This window comes from Lissotriton helveticus, chromosome 4_1 (genome assembly GCF_964261635.1).
Source record: "Lissotriton helveticus chromosome 4_1, aLisHel1.1, whole genome shotgun sequence".
Taxonomy (NCBI): Eukaryota; Metazoa; Chordata; class Amphibia; order Caudata; family Salamandridae; genus Lissotriton; species Lissotriton helveticus.
In genome coordinates, this window is record NC_136063.1 from 290,536,438 (window position 1) to 290,558,178 (window position 21,741).

Below are 21,741 nucleotides of genomic sequence, written 5' to 3' on the forward strand. Positions count from 1 at the left end.
CATTGTACACCAGACAACTGCTCTTTATGCTCCTCAGGCCAATGGCCTGGTGGAGCGCATGAACAGAGTGGTTAAAGCATGTGTACAAAGAGCGGTGGAGCTGAGAGTTCCTCATAAGGGGATTTTAAGGGACACCTGGTGGGCTCACCTCACAGCATTTAATAGTATATTGCAAAAATCACCTTTTCAAGTGCTTAGAGGGAGAGTTGCATTAACCAAACTAAATCCTGGGTGGTTACCTCCCAATGAAAGTCCTGTTTTGAATGAGGAAGAGGTGAGTGATAAAATTAAGTCTTATCAGAGTAAGTACAAACGAAGGTTTAATGTTAAAAAATCTACCAAAGTCACATCATGGAAAGTCGGTGAGTGGGTGCTCATTATAGGACCACGATGGCACATGAAGGGTGTTAGTGGATATATGGGACCTTTTGTCATCACTGCTGTGTACAGAATTGTGGTTACTGTGCATGATGGTGGAAAATGGAGCATGTCTCGGTTGGTGAAAAGGTATGATTGTTCTGAATTGTATTATTTTTAATTCTTTACCTGAGATGGATCAAATTTCATTCTTATCGTAATGGTTATACTGATTCTAAATGTTTTGTTGACTCAATTCTTGTTCACATGGTTGGTTTCAGTTTTGATGTTTTAAGAGTTACAAGTTATTTTTTCCTTTCTTTTCTCCTTCTCTTTCTTTCTTTTCTTATTTGATTTCTCTGTAAAGGGGATGTGCTGTAATCTTTTAAGAATTAGTTCCATCTCCATGGTAGCATCTGTCTGCGACAGTTACTACCAGGAGAGTTGACCAGGCTGGCAGCAGGAGTTTGTGGCTGCAGCTAGAAGCAATAAAGAAGTATTGAACTTACAAGACTGACACTTCTAGTCAAAAATCACTCCAGATTGGCTGCATAGCAGCAGAAAACAACTCAACTAAGTGAATAAATATTTTTTGGGAGGCAGACAACCTGAAATCCTATTTGCCCAAAAGTCAACTCAAGGACTGGAATCGAGAGGAGTACAATAGCATGACTGGTGAACCTGTTTGTGTTTGTACAGGGCTTCAAGCTTTATATAGTTTCTTCAGCTGCTCTGTTTACATCAAAAACAAGCATTTGCAATGCAATAGGTCTCGCATTTATGCTAGTTTGAAGTATTGGCACTGTAAATGACAATGCCTTTGTGTGTGGTTTTTAAAACCGATAAATAAAAGACATTGTCATTTACAATGCCAATATCATAAACTCTTGCATATGTGAGACCTATTACATTGCAAATGCATGCAAAAGCATTAGGAGAGAGCGTGTCCTTTGAGAAAATAGTGCTTGGAGGCTGCAATTAAAGCGTACCGAGCAACAAGACACGTAAGGGGGGGGTCGCTATGGGAGGTTACAAAAGGAAACAAGGCGGTACTGAAGCGGGACTAGTAAGCCTTTGGACCAATGAACAGCAACAATTCACAGTGGACAATGACAAGCCAATGAAAAACGTGGGCGGAGCTTCAAATCACTACCTCAATACATGTAGCATGCCTCGCAGAGTAGCGCATGCTGTGCCCACGTTCGACCTAAACATAGACTAGTAGCTTTGAACAAAACAAGTTAAGGTAGGTCAAATGTGTTTTTTAAAGTTTCAAAAAAGAAGGAAAAAAAAAACAGCATTTGTATTCACTTTATGATCCAAATGTGTTATAATACTTGAGGTAGGTAGAAGAGACACTAGGTGCAGTATTCATAATACCTAGGGTGAAAGGTGGGTAAAACTGAAGATAAGGAAACCATGGTAACAAAGACTGCTTGAATGTCACGTGTAGCAAAAACCAGACCCTGTGTACCCGCTGAAAGGAACTCTTATTCAAACCGTGTGGTCAACCATGATTTAACCATTAGTCAAATGTAAAATAGTAAGAATAGATAGAGCATATTCATTAAATAGTTTGTATTTATTTTTAAATCTCAAGTCGCCACAAGGATAGAACTTTAATGCAGACAAACATTGGAGAATTATGTCAAACTGAGACACAAGGAAGGCCTTTTAAAATACAAATTTACAGTAAATAAAGTCTTGAAAACAAGGATTTATCAGGTTCCTGGCCTGATCCCAAACTTATGCAGGTCTGTGGATAAAGAGGCATGATCTCTGGCACTGCATCTGGAGGGGTGATAAATACATACAAAAGCCCTCTCCACTTATTGCTCACCTTGTAGCAGTCGTAGCGTTCATAAGATGTTCCCCCTGGAGAATCAGGAAAGATATAGGGCTGAGTGTGCTGTTTCTCCCAAAATTCGAATTCACCGGCCATTAAAAGCTTAGTAGCTTTCACCATGTCCTTTTCATTCTTGTTCTCCTCAAAGCGTGCTCTCAGCAGACATGCTTGAAACCGAAACTCATCTCTGCAATTAAAGCAAACTTTAGAGGACTGGGCATTTACAAAATGTTCACCAATAGGTAGGCTGCATAGCTTCCATTCTCCCTACTCCCAATTTAAGACATTATGCATCTGATGAATCCTCTTTTTTTTGGAAAGTGGCTGCAATTGAATAGGAAACTTTAAAGGGACTTCAATACTCTGAATGCTTACAGAATCTCCCATCATAATTTGTGCCATTGCATAGGGGGTAAGACTGAAAATCATGCAGAGTGCTGGGGATTTGTTGTCGTGGACCCTGGACCACACAGACCAGAAGTACGCTGACCCAAGAGGAGGGGCTTGCTTACAGTCACCTCCTGTTGCCGCCTGATGCGCTTAAAGCGCTGTGAAGACTCCTACGGCATGGACCGCAGAGTCCTGGGGGTTTGTTGTCCCTAACCGAACTCTTGTTGTACCCGTGCCTATCCAACTGTCTCGCCGCCTTGCCCTTTGCCTCTAATCACTGTACGTACACTCGGGTCAGGGCACAGTAGTAGAACCCTTCACCATTTGGGTCCAAGATGGGGAAGTGGAGGCTGGGAGAATGTGGAACGAAGACTGGGTTGAACACAACCATGGATGGGTTAAATCAAAGAGTAGAGGGCTTAATCAACAAGGATATTGACTTGGTCGAGGGCCGCCTATCACCTGCAAGTGAAAGTCCCACCAGCAGGCTATCACCATCTACTTCCTGCCCTCCTTATATAGGACCAGAACAATCACACTCTACCCACTGCACCGAGGGCTGCCAGAAGACAAAGGCACTAAATGGTACACCGGGGGCTCTCAAGGGGGTGATTGTGCTATTGTAAACGTTTGGGACCAAGCAATCGTCCGCTGGTTACTTACCTCAAGTGCACGCTCAAACCAGTTGGGATCCAACATTATTGTGCAACCCCTGGCTTTATTTTGCCAGCACTATAGTGAAAGGAAGGGCCTGGATTGGCAGTTGCTAAGAACATGACACCATAGTAGATCCCAGGGGGCAGTTGCTGGCCCATGCAGCACTTTTTCTACAGTATATCCTCCTTCTCCTCTAGCAGAAGTTGATTGACTCCCCATAAATCTGGATGGCCCCAAAATAAATGGGAGGGAGAGCACAGAAATCATAGAAGCAATGTCTACCCCACTAAGGTTGCTGTGTAGATAGGCTCCTGGATATTAAGGGTGATGCGATTGATCTGGGTGTTGCCGGGCCAGAAATGTCTCTGCCCCATGTAGAAAATTCAAGGAGAAATTAGTGCATGGCCCCATCGTGTCAACCTAGCTCTGTTTCTCCCTAGACTCTCCTGTTAAGCTGGAATATTGTAGGTATCAGGGGCAAGATAGGAGCTCTAGATTGGGGCGCTTTTGTGGACAATTATGACATCTGTCTATTTCATGAAACATGGGCAGTTAAGCAGGTGAGTAGGTGTGGAATTAGAAACTACTACATCCTGGCGAATAAATCAAGTGCTGGGCGCCCCTGAGGCAAGCTTTTTGTGTTGGTATGGGTCACTCTCCCTTACATATACATGCCCCTCCACCGGACTTCCCTCGAAGTCCAAGCGCTGTTATTGACAGGGCCCAACTTAGCTCCCTTCATGCTCAAACTTTTATAACAGACGTACTAGCCATAGGCAGGAATCTCAAATACTACACCTTTTGAATAGAGTACTTGGAGAGTATGTAATTCCCCACCAGATGTTCATAGCTGGGGATTTTAACATGACTTTCGAGCCAAGTAGCTTGGTTAGTGATTTGACTAAAGACAAGAACCTTGTGTAGGGAATACCAGATCTAGTCCTCTCCAAATGAAGGCCCCTTTCAAGAGCAGCGCTCCAGGTTATAGACCTTGCTATTGTCCATGGTATTAGGGCATGTAACGGATGCTCTTTATCAGATAAACTTCTCACACTGACCTTTAGAAGATGGACATTCCAGAGAACAATTGATTATATCTTCCTAGATCTAACAATGTGGAGCACAATGCATGATATGATTGCTGTGGAAAGAGAAGAGAGTGACCACAACCCACTGATAAGGATAAAAATGTCAATGACCATTTCAAGAGACACAATTGTGGACAAGGGTCATGGGTACGTTGTAGCTACAAACAACAAAAGGAATGTGAGATGGGAAGTAGTAAGTGCCTCGCCGTACCAAGTTGGGGCCTATACTCAATTTTGGCTACCCACATGGAGAGAATGTATGTGAATTGAGAAACAATCACTTGGTTCTGGCCGAGCACCTTGTGGTCTTTGACAAACTGAGAAGTGTTTTAACCAAAAGGGGTCAGTGGGCTCCTAAAGCACGAAGGGGGTGATTTAATGACCAGTGCAAAAAGGCCAAGGTAGACCTCTTGCAGGCTATAAAAAGAGGGGACACCCAAGCCATCAGGGAATGTAGGGTAAATAATTACTGGGCGATTGTGAGGGCAACCGATCTAGAATGGGACAAGGATATGTGGGCGGACCTATTGGATGTCACAGTTAACAATGACCAAAAAAACGTTCTGGTCTTTAGTCAGCAGAAGTGAAGGGAATTTGGGTAAACAAGCCTAAACTGACTAACAACACAAATGGCGCATGGTGGTTACAGCATAGGTTTAAGCGATTTAGGTTTGGGAGATTGTATGCCCCTGCTGTGACTGGTGAGAGCCAACTTGATGGTGGGGGTGTGCCCAGCAGATCGAACCAGATGCAGTATCCGGTAATCTCCCCTTTGGAGGAGACGGAGCGTGAACTGGCCTCTTTTAAGCGTGGGACAGTGCCAGGTCTTGACAAAATCCCAGCTGATGTTTTCAAGTTCGATCCAAGGACATGGGTTCCCTAAATTAATGTGCTCTCCAATGCTATTGCTTCAGAGGGGGTGATCCCCACCCTCCGGGAAGGGGGTGCAGACTGTGCCAATATTTAGCAAGCATTGGCATAGCCAATAGGTCTCGCCTTTGGGACCTTATAAGCATTAAGACTAATACAGCAATACATACAGCCCAACTTCCCTCCTCCCATCTGTGTCTTTCACCTTCCGGTACCAACATTTCAAATAACACACACAAATGAAAAGTCATAGTGAATCAGTGGGAAATGCACTATTGTACGTTATGAAACCTCTATTAGTTAAGGCACGGATGCGAGGCTTTGTTCAAAGAAGTGAGACTCGCACTTTGCATTTAACCGGTGTTCCAAGAAGTGAGACTCTGCTTCAAAAAACTAGGCTTACACTCAGTATGGTTTGTAATGTGTGGCATGCAACGACAAAAGAAATGTGAATGAGCTTAGTTCACAAAACTGACTAACTACACAAATACCGCATGGTGGTTACAGCATACGGATCTAGTTACATCCATATTTTTGGTCCTGAAGAAAGCCATCTGAACTGACTGGCAATTAATTTTAAATGACTTGCACCCACCCCAAATCAAGATGTCTATTTTAAGCATCAATGCGTGTGACTAGTTTTTCACAGGAAACATATCTGTCTGTACATCTTGTCTAAAACTTAACATATCTGGTCTGCTGTATTGTTTTTTAAGTACTTTTGGTACAATTTTTTTAGGTCTTGCCTAGCAACGCAGCCCGAAGCGCTGTCACTAGCGAGATCTGTTGTTATCGACTTGAGTCTGGAAGGGGGACAGGACATGTGCACGCGTATGGCAAGAAAGGAGGTGTGCACGCATACATCTCGCGGCGTTATCACAACTCCTGCTCGCACCATACGCGTGCACATCTCCGGTCTGTGCGCGCCACGCTTACATCGTTACTTTCTAGTGTCGTTCTCTTTGGTCCATGATAGGTTGGGATCATGGCTGCATTCCTTGCCTCGTGGAGGAGGACGTCTCGTCTCTTTTCTTCGTTCTATCGTGCTAGCGGCTTCTCCAGACTCGCAGGTACTAAATAAAATAATAAAAACAGTCCGTGCTATCTAAAGCGAACTTTAGCCTGGGGCTTGATGTATGGCTCTCGCATTGAGTGGACCGATGTGCGCTGCAGCTCAAGTGAGCCCTGAGAGCGTGTCGCAGACTGCAGGGTAAAACTAAAAGCGTGCGAAGGAAGTGGCCATACATGAAAAGCAGTCACCAGGGATACACTGCGGCCATGTTAGTAGGGTGTCGAGTGGATTTAAAGGAGGGTCCACATGGAAAAAGAAAATAATTTCAAGTGTCCTTGTTTTTAGAGGTCTGTAAATGCATGTCTTAGTTTGAAGAGAGAGACGCTGGTGAACACGAACACTACACTGAAAATGCTGCCAAGTCATTTTCATTTTGAGGAGGATGTGGCATAAGGCCAGAACTACCGTAGGACTTGGGAACTGAGAAACCAGGTTCCAATCTCGACATCGGCTCAACATTCTGTGATTCTGGGAAAATCACTCAATCTCCTAGTGCCTAAAACATGAATCTGTCCGTGTGTAAGGTTATTGGTGCACCTGTAAAGAGATCCATAACCTTCAGGTCTAGTTCGCGCTTTATAAAACTGAAGAAAAAAAGTGCCCAAAAAAATGAACGCCACCTTATGTAATATACCTGGTGCTCATGTAAAGCGCCCAGAAAATTTCAGGTGGTTTTCGTGTTATGTAAAATAAATAAAAATGTCAAGCTGTCCTCTTTCCTCTTGTGATAAAGCTTACATCCAAGCGAAAACGCAGACGTCTGTTCTTAAAATTGTGCTCGAGATAGTAACCAAACTTGTAATGTGACATGTCAGACAAAATGTCACACATTCTGTGTGATTTGCTATCCATTTTATTTGTCATGAAGAAGTGCCACGCTTGTACTGCCTGAGACATTTTAGTTTGTCTTTGCAATTTGCATTGAAAATGCAATATGTCTCGCCTTTGATTAAATTAAAGCCATTTGCTTTGCTAATGCTATTGTATAGCAAAGTGTTAGACCTCACATCATTGGCATGAGTCTCCCTTCCATTTTTGACGGATTGCCTCCTCTGTTTTTATATGTTTTTGCTGGATTTATGCTTTGGGCACTGTGCCACTGCTAATCAGTGCCACAGTGCAAGTGCTCCCTATGTTGAATTAATGTACTAATTGGTTATTCCATGATTGGGTTGATTTATCTGTCAGCCCCTAGTACAGTGCACCATGTGGGCCCAGGGCTTGTAAGTCAAATGCTGCTGGTGGGCTTGCAACATTGGTTGTGCCACCCATAGAAGCAGCTTGTAAAGTGTGTCTCAGACCTGCCATTGCAAGGCCTGTGTGCAGACTAGCACTGCCATGTCGACTTGGCCAAGTGCACCCACTTGCCAGTCCCTAAACCTTCCCTTTGCTTCATATTAGACACCCCTATGGTAGGCCCAAGGGCAGGGTGCATTGTAAGTATAAGGTAGGACATGGCCTGATGTGTGTAGCATGTTCTAATAGTGAATTACAGCCATTTTTGTTTTTCACTATTGAAGGCTACCTGTTCTCATAGGTCAGAATGGGCAGTTAGATTATTACATTCTTATAATCCTAACTGACTCAGGGAACATGGTGGAAATTAGAATTTAGTATGCCTGAACTCAGAATAATAAAATACATCTTTTAGTAAAGTTTATTTTACTATTCTGTGTTTGCAAATACCACTTTTAGAAAGCAGGCATTTGCTTGCCTAACCATTTGAGCCTGCCTCTGCTGGGTTGTGTATTCCTTGTCTGGGTTTGTGAGTGACAGGGCTGGGGGATTCCCGGAGACAGGCTGGGGCAGCCCAGTGGTGAATAGAGAGATCTGCATCTAGATAGGAGTGAGGAGTTGCACTTGGGACCTGAATAGGGCTGGGCCTTCCCTCAACAATGCTGGCTCCAACCCCCGATGTCTCTGCCCTGCACTGTGAAAGGGGAGGAGGAATCAGGTCAACAGAGTGCTCCAGAGCTGCATCTTCCCTCCCCTGTGCTGGCTCCACCTCCTGTGGGGCGGCTGATGTCTCTGCCCTGCACAGTGAAAGGAAGAAGAGAGTCATGTAAACAAAGTGCTCAGGAACTGGTTTGAACTAGGCAGAGGCCTCTCTGCCTTCAGAGAACAAAGGATTTTGGGGTATAAATGTTGGGACCCTGATCCCAAGAAATTAGATCACTTCTGGAACAAGAAACCTTTCTGCCAAGGAGGAGAACCAAGGAAGCTGCAGGAGTTTGGACTGCCCCTCTGCCAGTGTGCTGTTTGCTGGGTTGACCTGCAGTGGTTGCTTCATTGCCAAGGGAAAGGAGAAGGAACTTTGTAAAGGACTTTCATCTACAGAATATTCTCCAAGGGCTTGAACTGTGCTTGCCTCCTGCTGAAGTCTCAGGGACAAAAGACTTCACCTCCAGCTCCCTCCTGAATTTCCTTGCTGGGAATTCTGACTCCAGTCACTTGCGTGCCGCTGGAAGCGCAATGCATCGAGAAGAAGCCTGTCACCGCCACAGCTGAAATCCTCGCAACGCAAGAGAAGCGAGCCTTCGTCGCATCTCCCTGGAAGCGTGTATTCATCGAAGCTGTCTGCTGTCACATCACCGGAGAAGCGTGACGCTATCGTGAGAGTCGCCATCACATCACCGGAGAAGCGTATCGCAGGGCCTGTCGCGGCTCCAAAGTACAGAGTCATCGCAAGGCTTTCCAGGGCGTCATCGCATCACGGGCGCCATCTACTTGCATCGCAACTGGATCATCGCATCAAGGCGCCATCTTGCGCACCGCAACGGGCCCGCAGGCCGAGAATCTATGCATCACCTCCGCCCCGGTAAGGCTCACGACGAGTCCCCAACTCTGTGCAAGCATTGAGGAAGGACACAACCGTTCCTCCGGGTCACGGAACGGACGCATCTCCCCTTTTGCGAGCCTTTTGTTCACTTTGCGTTACGCATCCAGAAACTTTGTTGAGAACTTTGTCGCATTTACTAACAACTTGAACTAAGAGACTTTAATCATCTTTTAAGTAATCTTAAGTGTAGTATTGTGGATTTTTGTCGTTTGTGGTCTTGTGTTGAAGTCTATATAAAGAATACTTATTTTGATAAAACCTGTGTTGTGTCCATCTGTAGTGTTATCACTGTATTACTGTGTATATTCACAAATGCTTAACACACTGCCTCTAAGATAAGCCTGTCTGCTCGTGCCAAGCTACCAAGGGGGTGAGCAGGGGTTATTAAGGAGTGTAATTCCCTTATCCTGATTTAGAAGTAAGGGTCCCTATTTGGACAAAGGTGAACACCATAGGAATTTATGAGTTAGCAACAGCGCTTTTGCTAAAACCCTTCTTTGTACTGGATCTGAAGGTAGAGTACAGATGAATTGTGCCACCTCAAGGAGGGACTGAATTGTGCCATCCCAAGGGTTTGAGGGATGTTATCTCAACCAATGAGACAGTGAGACTTGGTTGGTTAAGGGTGCTCAAACAATCCTGGCTTGATGTGGGCCTAGGAAAATTCTGGAGTGAGCCCCAGGCCATTCAGGGAAGGGATACCGTTGTAGTAAACAAAGATAATGGAAGAGAAAGTTATCCTCCTTAGAGATCACGATGTTTTGGTAGGGAGTCTGGCAAGCACCTTCCTCCTTGATAAGCCTGTGCGCAATTTTGAGGAGTTCTTGGATTTTATATGCCTGGCTGCGAACACTAAAACTACAATTCAGAGATGGGTGTTTACCCATAGCATCCTTTAAGGCAAAGTGGAGGAAGGTAAACTAGGAACCAGATTGTTGTCCATGCTGCCAAAATACCAGTGAAAGTGATGAGCATGTGCAGTTCTTTTGTCCCGCTATGCAAAAGCAAGGTTCAAATGGATTGTTCCTATGTACAAATCTGTTTGTCTGTTGACGAGGGGAGGAGCATTTAGAATATGCAAAAGCGACACCACTGAGATTGTGGTGGTGGCGGTCTCTAAATTTCTGTATTAAGCATGGATAACCAGAACCAAACTGCTAAAGACTATAAAAAGCTAGGTTGAGAATGCCCCCTTTGTGATTATAGTTCCTTGATTGTTTTCTGTTTAGGGGTTTTTAATGATTTTATTGCTGTTTTTATGTGTTTTTATCTTGTGCTTAAACTGCTTTTAAATGATGTATTTTCGTTTATTAAACAAATAATTCAAAATATCAATAAACAATATGATAATCGCTCCATAACATTAAATAAAAAAAAAAAGAATGCAGGGTCAGCATGGTGCATGTAAATCTCCTCCTACCAGAGTCTATCATCGTCCACGTTTTAGTCTCAAGGATCCACTATATTCATCCTACAAACTGAAGATATAAGAAGATGAGCGGTCAATATAATTTACAGGGCGGGAGCTTAAGAACTACGTTTCCTTCATCTTTAGTGTAGCTCTCTCCCACTCACAACATATGGGAAAGATTATCACATAGGGTCTCTCTTTTAAAGAAAAGGCAGCATAGACCCAGAGAAGGCCTTAGGTAAACATATTGTAATGTACAGGTTAGGGGACATCTATAAAAAGGTGTATCCTGCAGGTACCACTGAGCAAGTATTGCATGGTTAGGTATTTTAGAGGACAATGGGGGAAGCCGAGGGGAATTGCACTCTTATCGGAATTGGAGCTGTGCTCGCCAAGAGACATTGCCAAACACTGGAATTTTTCAACCCCTTCATCCGTTGCCAGTTGGCAGGCAGCAATGGACTGGAGTGCAAAACAAGAAGAACCAATATATGTGCTTGGCGATTGTCCTCAGGAACACAAGAAAGTGTGAGGGAAGTGTTGGGCATATCATGGTCTCGGTTGAGGATTCCCTGGGTTTATCTGGATTTCATGTAACAAGAAGTATGTCTGGATGCTTTAATACGGAGCAATAACATTATATTAAAGGCATACTGTCTTTAATATATGTGTTTCATAATAAATAAATCAGATCTAGGGGTGTTTATTTTTTTTACTTCTCCTTACAAAATTATCAGACCTCTAGCATCTGAACTAATGTTTCGCAATGAATTGCTCCCATTTAGGCGAATTGCAGAAAACATATTGGTAGCAAGATGGAGAGGAGGGGGGTTGCGACACCTGGGGGACTTTTACCCAAGGGATAGGTTTATTACCTTTGCTGAGGCACGAGAGACATTCGCGCTTGGCGGGGGACAGTTCCTTCAATATGCTAAGTTGGCACACAAAGCACGGCAGATATGGAGGGGCGTGGCTAGCAGCCGATGAGAAAGGTCGCAGCCTAACGAGGCTCCCGACCCTCCGCCCGGCAATCCTGATTTCCTCCTGCCCTTGGCCCGGGATCCCCGCGCAACTCGGGTGGATCCCGAGAGCTCACCTTGTGACTGCTCCGTTCTGCAGCTCGGACCTGCGGGGCTCCTCTGAAGGCGGCTGTGAGCGGAGACGAAGCTGGCTCTCCGACAGCCAAGATGGCGACCCCAGAGTAGCTGAGCGCTCCGCGACTTCGAGGGCGCCCTCCTCAGCGGCCGCCAGCGTTGAGTACGGCCGGCGGACCCTCGCCGGAGAGAAAGGCACCCCCTGGGTGGTTGTTGGCCCCCGACTGCGGAGCGACCTGTGGCGGAGGACGACCGGCGGAGAGACTGGTAGGGCCTCACCCCCGCCGGGAGTGCCAAAATCGACGCCCCGGCTTTGGGGCCTACGGACCGAGTGAAGTCGGCTCATCCGAGCGGGAGAGGGGGCCCGGCGGAGACTACAGCGGCGGGACACGGAGGACAGCGGTGATCCCGCCGGCTCGACCGCTGCAACTGGGGAGGGACGGCGGAGCCCCGCCCCTGCCGGGAGAGGTAGTCGGAGCCCCGGTGCGGGGGCCTGCCCGGCGCATGCTGGCGGTGTCGTTCCTGTTGCTAGCTGCCCTCCTGAGCGGGCCTACTGGGACCCGCGTCGCGGAGGGAGACTAGTGAGTGCTCCACTGCGGCGCCTGGAGGACGACGGCCCTGCAGGGGGGCCGACCCCATCGACCGCCTACGACCGGACCCCCTGGCTGTTGTGGGGAGCGGCGGAGACCAGAAACCACACACGCTGAGAGGGGTTTCCCCCCACCCCCCATCACCTGCCCAAGACTGAGCGGCACAACCTCCTACTGAGCTGGGGAGTCTGTCTACAATAACTACGTGCCATAGGGCCTGGTTGGTGCCTGGAGAGGACTGCGTCCTAAGGGGACCTAAAGCGACCTCCGCGGGGGGCCCTGCGGACCCGACGACCCTGTTACCCGGTCGGGTGCACCCACCCAAGGGAGAATGAGCCAGCCTCGGGGGGAGCGCAGCTAAGGCCCACCTAGAGTCGAATTTGCACGAGGACCCCGGCTCCGTCACCTACCGAAACTCTGAACTTGTGGTTAGGGCTTGAGAGAGAGATTTTCGCGACCCCAGGCTGACGTACGGGGTCCAACTCGGCACGAAGGGGAATCACCTCCGCTACATACCCTTGGGACCTCGGCCGGACGACGCGGGTGAGACATGGGTAAGCCTAAAGGCCCCAAGGGTGACGGAAACTCTGCCCCGGACACGCCTGAGGATCCCACGCAACCTGCAACGGACCTACAGCAAATGCAGGACAGGATCCTGGAGGCCATAGCCGCTACGAAAGATGCCTTACACCACGACATAGCGCAGGTGTCGGCGGGGCTAGGGCTCCTGCGGGCTGACCACGCAAAACTTGCGGACAGAGTCAAGGAAACGGAAACAACTCTAAAGGACTTGGTGCCGGCGCAGAAATCGCTCGATGGGAAGCTCACAGACGCGCTGGACCGGATTCGGGCGCTGGAGAGGAGAGCCGAGGATGCAGAAAACCGTAGCCGGAGGAACAACGTGCGCCTCGTGGGCCTGCCGGAAAAAACAGAGGGGGCGGACATGGTGAGCTTCCTGCAGGAATGGCTGCAATCAGTAGTGGCCCCCGGAGGGACTATCCCCTTTTTAGGGCTCGGCCTACGCCCACGAAGTGGGAGGAGTTTCGAGCTCCTAATGTTAAAGAGAAAAAAAAAAGGATCTCTAGGGCTTTGGCGAGACACATTCCTTAGTGTGTTATGTCATCTGGCCAGTGATTCGTCTTCGCTGTGGTGTCGTTTTAATAGCCTTGAAGTGATAGGCTAAATGTCGTTTTCGTCGGGCATGTGTAGCATTTTTCGTGCGTGTGCGCGCAAAGAAGTACATTAATTATAATTAGGAGCTGTCAGGGTGCCTCCGTAAGTGAATCCAGATGGCCGGGCGCGTTCACCATTCAGCAGCGCTCAGCGCGCAGCTGCTGCATGCCAGGCCGGGAAAGGGCTTCATTAGTTCAAGAACAAGAGTCTGACGTTCTGTCATGGGCTGTAGAAAAGAGAATTCATTTCACAACACGTCGCCTTTCCCTGGCACATGCAAGAGTTGATCCTAAGAGAGACCCTGTGACGTCCCTCCCCTCTTCCATCTCTCTGAACCCCTCCCCCGCAGGCTCCCTGCTGGTTTCCTCCTTAATGAAATCATCTCCAAAGAAGACTGTACGTCTGGAGTTACGGCTCCACCTCGTGATGCGCCACTTTTATATATACACGAGGGAGGGAACGCGTTTCCATAGAGAAACTATTCGAGCCCACTTCATAACAACCCGGCGAGGGGAGAGGGGGAGCGAGGAGGCACATCTAGCGCTCGGAGCCCGATGCTCGCGGTGACCGGCTGCTCCTGAGCGCCAGGAAGACGCAGAGAGGCGCTGCTCCGCGCACACTCGGCTCAGGTGAGTCCCCGCGCGCCCTGATCTCAGGTGGACGTGCGTTCGGCGCTAGGTCTCCTCGAAGCGCCCTAGAGCGGATATGCCAACAACTGATGGCAAAGTTTTTATGAGTACTTGGCGCCTTCGAACTGTCCAGTATGTACAACTTTTCATTAGTCAGACGCCGTTATAGGCAACTGGTCTGGCTCGTAAGTTGTCACTGGTTGGTTGAACGAATAGATGAACGAGCCTCGTAGAGCACTGCAAACTGGTCCTTCTGGGCGTCTGTCTCCTGGAGAGGAGTGGCATGATGGTGCCAAAACGGCAGGGCGCTGGTGGTGATTTACTTCTTGGGTGATTGCTGGGCGGGCTGGGCGAGGCGGCATCCTTTAAATGTGCCCTTCCTGTGCTAGGCTCACAGTGTTCGGTGGTTGTACTTTAACGGTGCAGCGAGTGAATCGATACACATTTAAAGGTATGTATATAAAACAGACTTGCCAAAAAGGACTACGGGGCATCATTTCGACTTCTAAATCCTAATACTTTGAGCATCCTCCATGCACTTGTTAGCTGAGGAAGAGACATTGCAATTGGTGAAGAGGCATAGTCTAGGTATGTTACTGGCTGCGGTTCCTGAGTCGTAGTCTCGGCTCCCTGCTTTAGGAGACTGTGTGATCTTAAGCGGATCCACCTCCCCGTGCTTCATTTCTCATGCCCGTTCTAATGGAGAATGTAACGTAGGTATTAATAGAGGACACGGCCCCGTGGGATATCTTTGCGCCCTTGACATACAGCGGATACGTTTTGTTACTCTTTTTATCGACCCTGGAAGTATGAAAGGCGGCGCGGATTTGAGCAAGCCTACGGGGTCAGATACCGACCCTTGCAGTGGATGCAGAGGTCCACAGAGCAGACAGACCCCTACCTGGGCAATCAGAAGACGGAGGAACGGCCGTCAGTCACTGTAAATTACCGAACTAGACCTGCCCATATTCAAGGCTTGACTTTAGGAATGTTGACTTGACTTACGTACGCCGAGCGCTTTCACGAGTACCTTGTCGCCTCATATATTTAAGCCGCAATTCCCCCGTCCAACCCTTCTGGAATGCCAGTGAGTTGAGTAATTCGTAATAAGGTGCGTAATTGCAAATGAGAGCGTGGATGCTATAGCACCTCCGTGTGAACGGAATCAATACTAAGCGCTAACTGGTTTGGTTTCGAGGCTGGTTGGAAGGCTGGGAAATTGGGGGTTTTACGTGTGGCAAAGGAGTATATCAACTAGTGATATAAATATAATACATACAGTGAGTGAGGGGTTCCAGCCTGGGCTCCGAGGGTAGCCACGTCTTCCCTGTCTGACCACATTGCTTGATCCTTGGAAGATTTCTCTTTGTCTGTGTGTCTGGACTGGCACAGTCGCCAGTTCTTGGGGCTCTTAGGAACGGGCTAAATGCTGATGTGAAGCATATGGGAAGGGAAATGCGTGAAACACGGCTCGTTCAGACGGTGTGTGTTGGACGTTAGCTGTCTGGAGTGCGCTCAAGCGCAAATGATACGAAAACACACGCATCTCCTGCTCAGGTAGAGGGCCCTGACCCCGTGGGCGTGGAAGCGGAGGAAGGAGCGTCGATGCTGGAGGACTTTACAAAAGGGGGACCAATATGAGACCCGCCAAGAGACGGAGCCCTTGCACGCTGATAGAAGTAAATACACAGTGAAGCAACACAGGCCGCACGCACGCACACTCTCTAACTCTCGCAGACACATTCTCTCTCACATTTACATGTGAGTTCAATACAGTAATACACAGGGACATAACACAATAACACAAGCCCCTGCTGCGCTAGAGGTGGGGCGGTGGGCGACCCTTCAGCGGGCCCCCCTATTCAGCCACATGCCGATAAATATACAAGACGCAAGTGACTCGGGCCACTCGTCACATTCTGCAGGGGCACCATACGGAACTCCCACCCGCCTTTCACAATTCCAATCCCAAACACAAGTGCACAAGTTCTTGCTGCTGAATTTTGAAAAGGCACGTGAAGTGGGAATCAGAGTGCAGAATCAGAGTGCAGTTTGAGAGTGCAGAATGCAGTTTGAGAGTGCAGATTGAGAGTGCAGATTGAGAGTGCAGAATCAGAGTGCAGAATCAGAGTGCAGAATCAGAGTGCAGAATCAGAGTGCAGAATCAGAGTGCAGAATCAGAGTGCAGAATCAGAGTGCAGAATCAGAGTGCAGAATCAGAGTGCAGAATCAGAGTGCAGAATCAGAGTGCAGAATCAGAGTGCAGAATCAGAGTGCAGAATCAGAGTGCAGAATCAGAGTGCAGAATCAGAGTGCAGAATCAGAGTGCAGAATCAGAGTGCAGAATCAGAGTGCAGAATCAGAGTGCAGAATCAGAGTGCAGAATCAGAGTGCAGAATCAGAGTGCAGAATCAGAGTGCAGAATCAGAGTGCAGAATCAGAGTGCAGAATCAGAGTGCAGAATCAGAGTGCAGAATCAGAGTGCAGAATCAGAGTGCAGAATCAGAGTGCAGAATCAGAGTGCAGAATCAGAGTGCAGAATCAGAGTGCAGAATCAGAGTGCAGAATCAGAGTGCAGAATCAGAGTGCAGAATCAGAGTGCAGAATCAGAGTGCAGAATCAGAGTGCAGAATCAGAGTGCAGAATCAGAGTGCAGAATCAGAGTGCAGAATCAGAGTGCAGTTTGAGAGTGCAGTTTGAGAGTGCAGTTTGAGAGTGCAGTTTGAGAGTGCAGTTTGAGTGCAGTTTGAGTGCAGTTTGAGTGCAGTTTGAGTGCAGTTTGAGTGCAGTTTGAGAGTTGAGAGTGCACGTTGAGAGTGCACATTGAGAGTTGAGAGTGCAGTTTCAGAGTTGAGAGTTGAGAGTGCAGTTTCAGAGTTGAGAGTGCAGTTTCAGAGTTGAGAGTGCAGTTTCAGAGTTGAGAGTGCAGTTTCAGAGTTGAGAGTGCAGTTTCAGAGTTGAGAGTGCAGTTACAGAGAGCAGCATGAGAGTTGAGAGTGCAGTTACAGAGAGCAGCATGAGAGTTGTGAGTGCAGTTTGAGAGTGCAGTTTGAGAGTGCAGTTTGAGAGTGCAGATTGAGAGTGCAGATTGAGAGTGCAGATTGAGAGTGCAGATTGAGAGTGCAGATTGAGAGTGCAGATTGAGAGTGCAGAGTGGCAGTGAGTGCAGACTGAGTGCAGAGTGACAGTGGGTGCAGACTGAGTGCAGAGTGACAGTGAGTGCAGAGTGACAGTGAGTGCAGAGTGACAGTGAGTGCAGAGTGACAGTGAGTGCAGAGTGACAGTGAGTGCAGAGTGACAGTGAGTGCAGAGTGACAGTGAGTGCAGAGTGACAGTGAGTGCAGAGTGACAGTGAGTGCAGAGTGACAGTGAGTGCAGAGTGACAGTGAGTGCAGAGTGACAGTGAGTGCAGAGTGACAGTGTGTGCAGAGTGACAGTGAGTGCAGAGTGAGTGCAGAGTGACAGTGAGTGCAGAGTGACAGTGAGTGCAGAGTGACAGTGAGTGCAGAGTGACAGTGAGTGCAGAGTGACAGTGAGTGCAGAGTGACAGTGAGTGCAGAGTGACAGTGAGTGCTGAATTTTGAAAAGGCACGTGAAGTGGGAATCAGAGTGCAGAATCAGAGTGCAGTTTGAGAGTGCAGAATGCAGTTTGAGAGTGCAGATTGAGAGTGCAGATTGAGAGTGCAGATTGAGAGTGCAGATTGAGAGTGCAGAATCAGAGTGCAGAATCAGAGTGCAGAATCAGAGTGCAGAATCAGAGTGCAGAATCAGAGTGCAGAATCAGAGTGCAGAATCAGAGTGCAGAATCAGAGTGCAGAATCAGAGTGCAGAATCAGAGTGCAGAATCAGAGTGCAGAATCAGAGTGCAGAATCAGAGTGCAGAATCAGAGTGCAGAATCAGAGTGCAGAATCAGAGTGCAGAATCAGAGTGCAGAATCAGAGTGCAGAATCAGAGTGCAGAATCAGAGTGCAGAATCAGAGTGCAGAATCAGAGTGCAGAATCAGAGTGCAGAATCAGAGTGCAGAATCAGAGTGCACGTTGAGAGTGCACATTGAGAGTGCACATTGAGAGTTGAGAGTGCAGTTTCAGAGTTGAGAGTGCAGTTTCAGAGTTGAGAGTGCAGTTTCAGAGTTGAGAGTGCAGTTTCAGAGTTGAGAGTGCAGTTTCAGAGTTGAGAGTGCAGTTTCAGAGTTGAGAGTGCAGTTTCAGAGTTGAGAGTGCAGTTTCAGAGTTGAGAGTGCAGTTTCAGAGTTGAGAGTGCAGCATGAGAGTTGAGAGTGCAGTTACAGAGTGCAGCATGAGAGTTGAGAGTGCAGTTACAGAGTGCAGCATGAGAGTTGAGAGTGCAGTTACAGAGTGCAGCATGAGAGTTGTGAGTGCAGTTTGAGAGTGCAGAGTGCAGATTGAGAGTGCAGATTGAGAGTGCAGAGTGCAGATTGAGAGTGCAGAGTGCAGATTGAGAGTGCAGAGTGCAGATTGAGAGTGCAGAGTGCAGATTGAGAGTGCAGAGTGCAGATTGAGAGTGCAGAGTGCAGTTATAGAGTGCAGTTATAGAGTGCAGTTATAGAGTGCAGTTATAGAGTGCAGTTATAGAGTGCAGTTATAGAGTGCAGTTATAGAGTGCAGTTATAGAGTGCAGTTATAGAGTGCAGTTATAGAGTGCAGTTATAGAGTGCAGTTATAGAGTGCAGTTATAGAGTGCAGTTATAGAGTGCAGTTATAGAGTGCAGTTATAGAGTGCAGTTATAGAGTGCAGTTATAGAGTGCAGTTATAGAGTGCGGTTATAGAGTGCGGTTATAGAGTGCGGTTATAGAGTGCGGTTATAGAGTGCGGTTATAGAGTGCGGTTATAGAGTGCGGTTATAGAGTGCGGTTATAGAGTGCGGTTATAGAGTGCGGTTATAGAGTGCGGTTATAGAGTGCGGTTATAGAGTGCGGTTATAGAGTGCGGTTATAGAGTGCGGTTATAGAGTGCGGTTATAGAGTGCGGTTATAGAGTGCGGTTATAGAGTGCGGTTATAGAGTGCGGTTATAGAGTGCGGTTATAGAGTGCGGTTATAGAGTGCGGTTATAGAGTGCGGTTATAGAGTGCAGTTATAGAGTGCAGTTATAGAGTGCAGTTATAGAGTGCAGTTATAGAGTGCAGTTATAGAGTGCAGTTATAGAGTGCAGTTATAGAGTGCAGTTATAGAGTGCAGTTATAGAGTGCAGTTATAGAGTGCAGTTATAGAGTGCAGTTATAGAGTGCAGTTATAGAGTGCAGTTATAGAGTGCAGTTATAGAGTGCAGTTATAGAGTGCAGTTATAGAGTGCAGTTATAGAGTGCAGTTATAGAGTGCAGTTTGAGAGTGCAGTTTGAGAGTGCAGAGTGCAGTTTGAGAGTGCAGAGTGCAGATTGAGAGTGCAGAGTGCAGATTGAGAGTGCAGAGTGCAGATTGAGAGTGCAGAGTGCAGATTGAGAGTGGAGAGTGCAGATTGAGAGTGCAGAGTGCAGATTGAGAGTGCAGAGTGCAGATTGAGAGTGCAGTTTGAGTGCAGTTTGAGAGTGCAGATTGAGAGTGCAGATTGAGAGTGCAGATTGAGAGTGCAGATTGAGAGTGCAGATTGAGAGTGCAGATTGAGAGTGCAGATTGAGAGTTGAGAGTGCACGTTGAGGGTGCACATTGAGAGTTGAGAGTGCAGTTTGAGAGTTGAGAGTGCAGTTTCAGAGTTGAGAGTGCAGTTTCAGAGTTGAGAGTGCAGTTTCAGAGTTGAGAGTGCAGTTTCAGAGTTGAGAGTGCAGTTTCAGAGTTGAGAGTGCAGTTTCAGAGTTGAGAGTGCAGTTTCAGAGTTGAGAGTGCAGTTACAGAGAGCAGCATGAGAGTTGTGAGTGCAGTTTGAGAGTGCAGTTTGAGAGTGGAGTTTGAGAGTGGAGTTTGAGAGTGCAGAGTGCAGTTTGAGAGTGCAGAGTGCAGAGGTCAGTTTGAGAGTTGAGAGTGCAGATTGAGAGTGCAGATTGAGAGTGCAGTTTGAGAGTGCAGTTTGAGAGTGGAGAGTGCAGATTGAGAGTGGAGAGTGCAGATTGAGAGTGCAGATTGAGAGTGCAGATTGAGAGTGCAGTTTGAGAGTGCAGAGTGGCAGTGAGTGCAGACTGAGTGCAGAGTGACAGTGGGTGCAGACTGAGTGCAGAGTGACAGTGAGTGCAGAGTGACAGTGAGTGCAGAGTGACAGTGAGTGCAGAGTGACAGTGAGTGCAGAGTGACAGTGAGTGCAGAGTGACAGTGAGTGCAGAGTGACAGTAGAGTGACAGTGAGTGCAGAGTGACAGTGAGTGCAGAGTGACAGTGAGTGCAGAGTGACAGTGAGTGCAGAGTGACAGTGAGTGCAGAGTGACAGTGAGTGCAGAGTGACAGTGAGTGCAGAGTGACAGTGAGTGCAGAGTGACAGTGAGTGCAGAGTGACAGTGAGTGCAGAGTGACAGTGAGTGCAGAGTGACTGCAGAGACAGTGTGTCAGGGTGCACATTGTGTGAGTGTGCAGAATGAGTGTGCAGGGTAAACAGTGTGTGACTATGCAGGGTGACATTGGGAGTGAGCGGGTGAGCAGTGTGTGAATGTGTAGGGGCAGTGTGTGAGTGTGCAGAAAACACCACACACACATACACCATACACACAACGCACACACAAACCACACACCTCAGTCTCTCAACACCACACACTTGTCACCACTCAACACAACACACTCACCACCACACTCACTCACTCCCCAGGCTCACGCCCACAGACTCACCACCACACACTCACCAGCACACAGAAAACAACACACACAACAACACACCTCCAGCCGTCAATGAATGCTTTCACCATGCACAAACACCAACAACCATCATCCATCTGTGCACGCTTTTACCAAGCACACACCCACCAGCCGTCAGTGCACCCTTCCACCAGGCACACACACCTCCAGCCGGCAGTGCACTTTTCCACCAAGCAATCGCAGTATGGTACACTTTACTTTTAAACATATTCATATAAAGCACAGCATGCCACCATTGGTAAAATTACAATTCAACCAACATACTTCCACTACACACCACATGCACACACTCCATAACACATGGCAAAAAGACATTGGCATTTACAATGCCATTAGCTCAAACTCAAATAAATCCGAGCCCGATTGCATTTCTAATGCTTGTTTCACTCTGGAGAGAGCGCACCGAGTCCCGTCGAGACCCCCGAAGCCGGGTCTCCCTCCGCGCCCGGTGGTCATAAAGCTGCTACACTACAAGGACAGAGACTGGCTACTGCAGAGAGCAAGGGAGGCGGGCCCATTCCAGGTCGATAACAGCAAAGTGACACTATTCCCGGACTATACGTTTGAGACACAGAAACAGCGTGCCTCCTTCCTGTCTATTAAGAAAGAGCTCAGAGCGGAAGGACTACAATACTCGCTACTATTCCCGGCCAGACTTCGCGTGGTGGTGGACGAGAGTTCTCTGTTTTTCCCAACGTCGGCGGATGCTTGGGCCTGGTGGGAAACCTACAAAGCTGGCACAGACGGGGCTCGATTTCGGGAGGAGGAAGAGCGCCAGGGACAATCACTCAGACGCTCGAGACGACACAGGGGGCGCACACAGAGCTCCAAAAGACCGACGAACTTCCAAACGGCAGATGAACGGAGAGCGGCACTACAGGCAGGATGGGGGAGGGGTCAAGTCAGTGTCCAAGATGTTGAATGCCAGTGA

General features: G+C 47.8%; 1 protein-coding gene across 1 annotated transcript in view; it reads right to left on the reverse strand.

Annotated features, from left to right (window-relative positions):
- NDUFB9 (NADH:ubiquinone oxidoreductase subunit B9) overlaps positions 1 to 21,741 on the reverse strand; it is a 47,973-nt gene that overhangs the window by 17,616 nt on the left and 8,616 nt on the right. Inside the window, exon 2 of the mRNA XM_078686791.1 lies at positions 2,198 to 2,390. Coding sequence (XP_078542917.1) covers positions 2,198 to 2,390 — 193 coding nt within the window. The remainder of the gene's footprint in view (positions 1 to 2,197; positions 2,391 to 21,741) is intronic.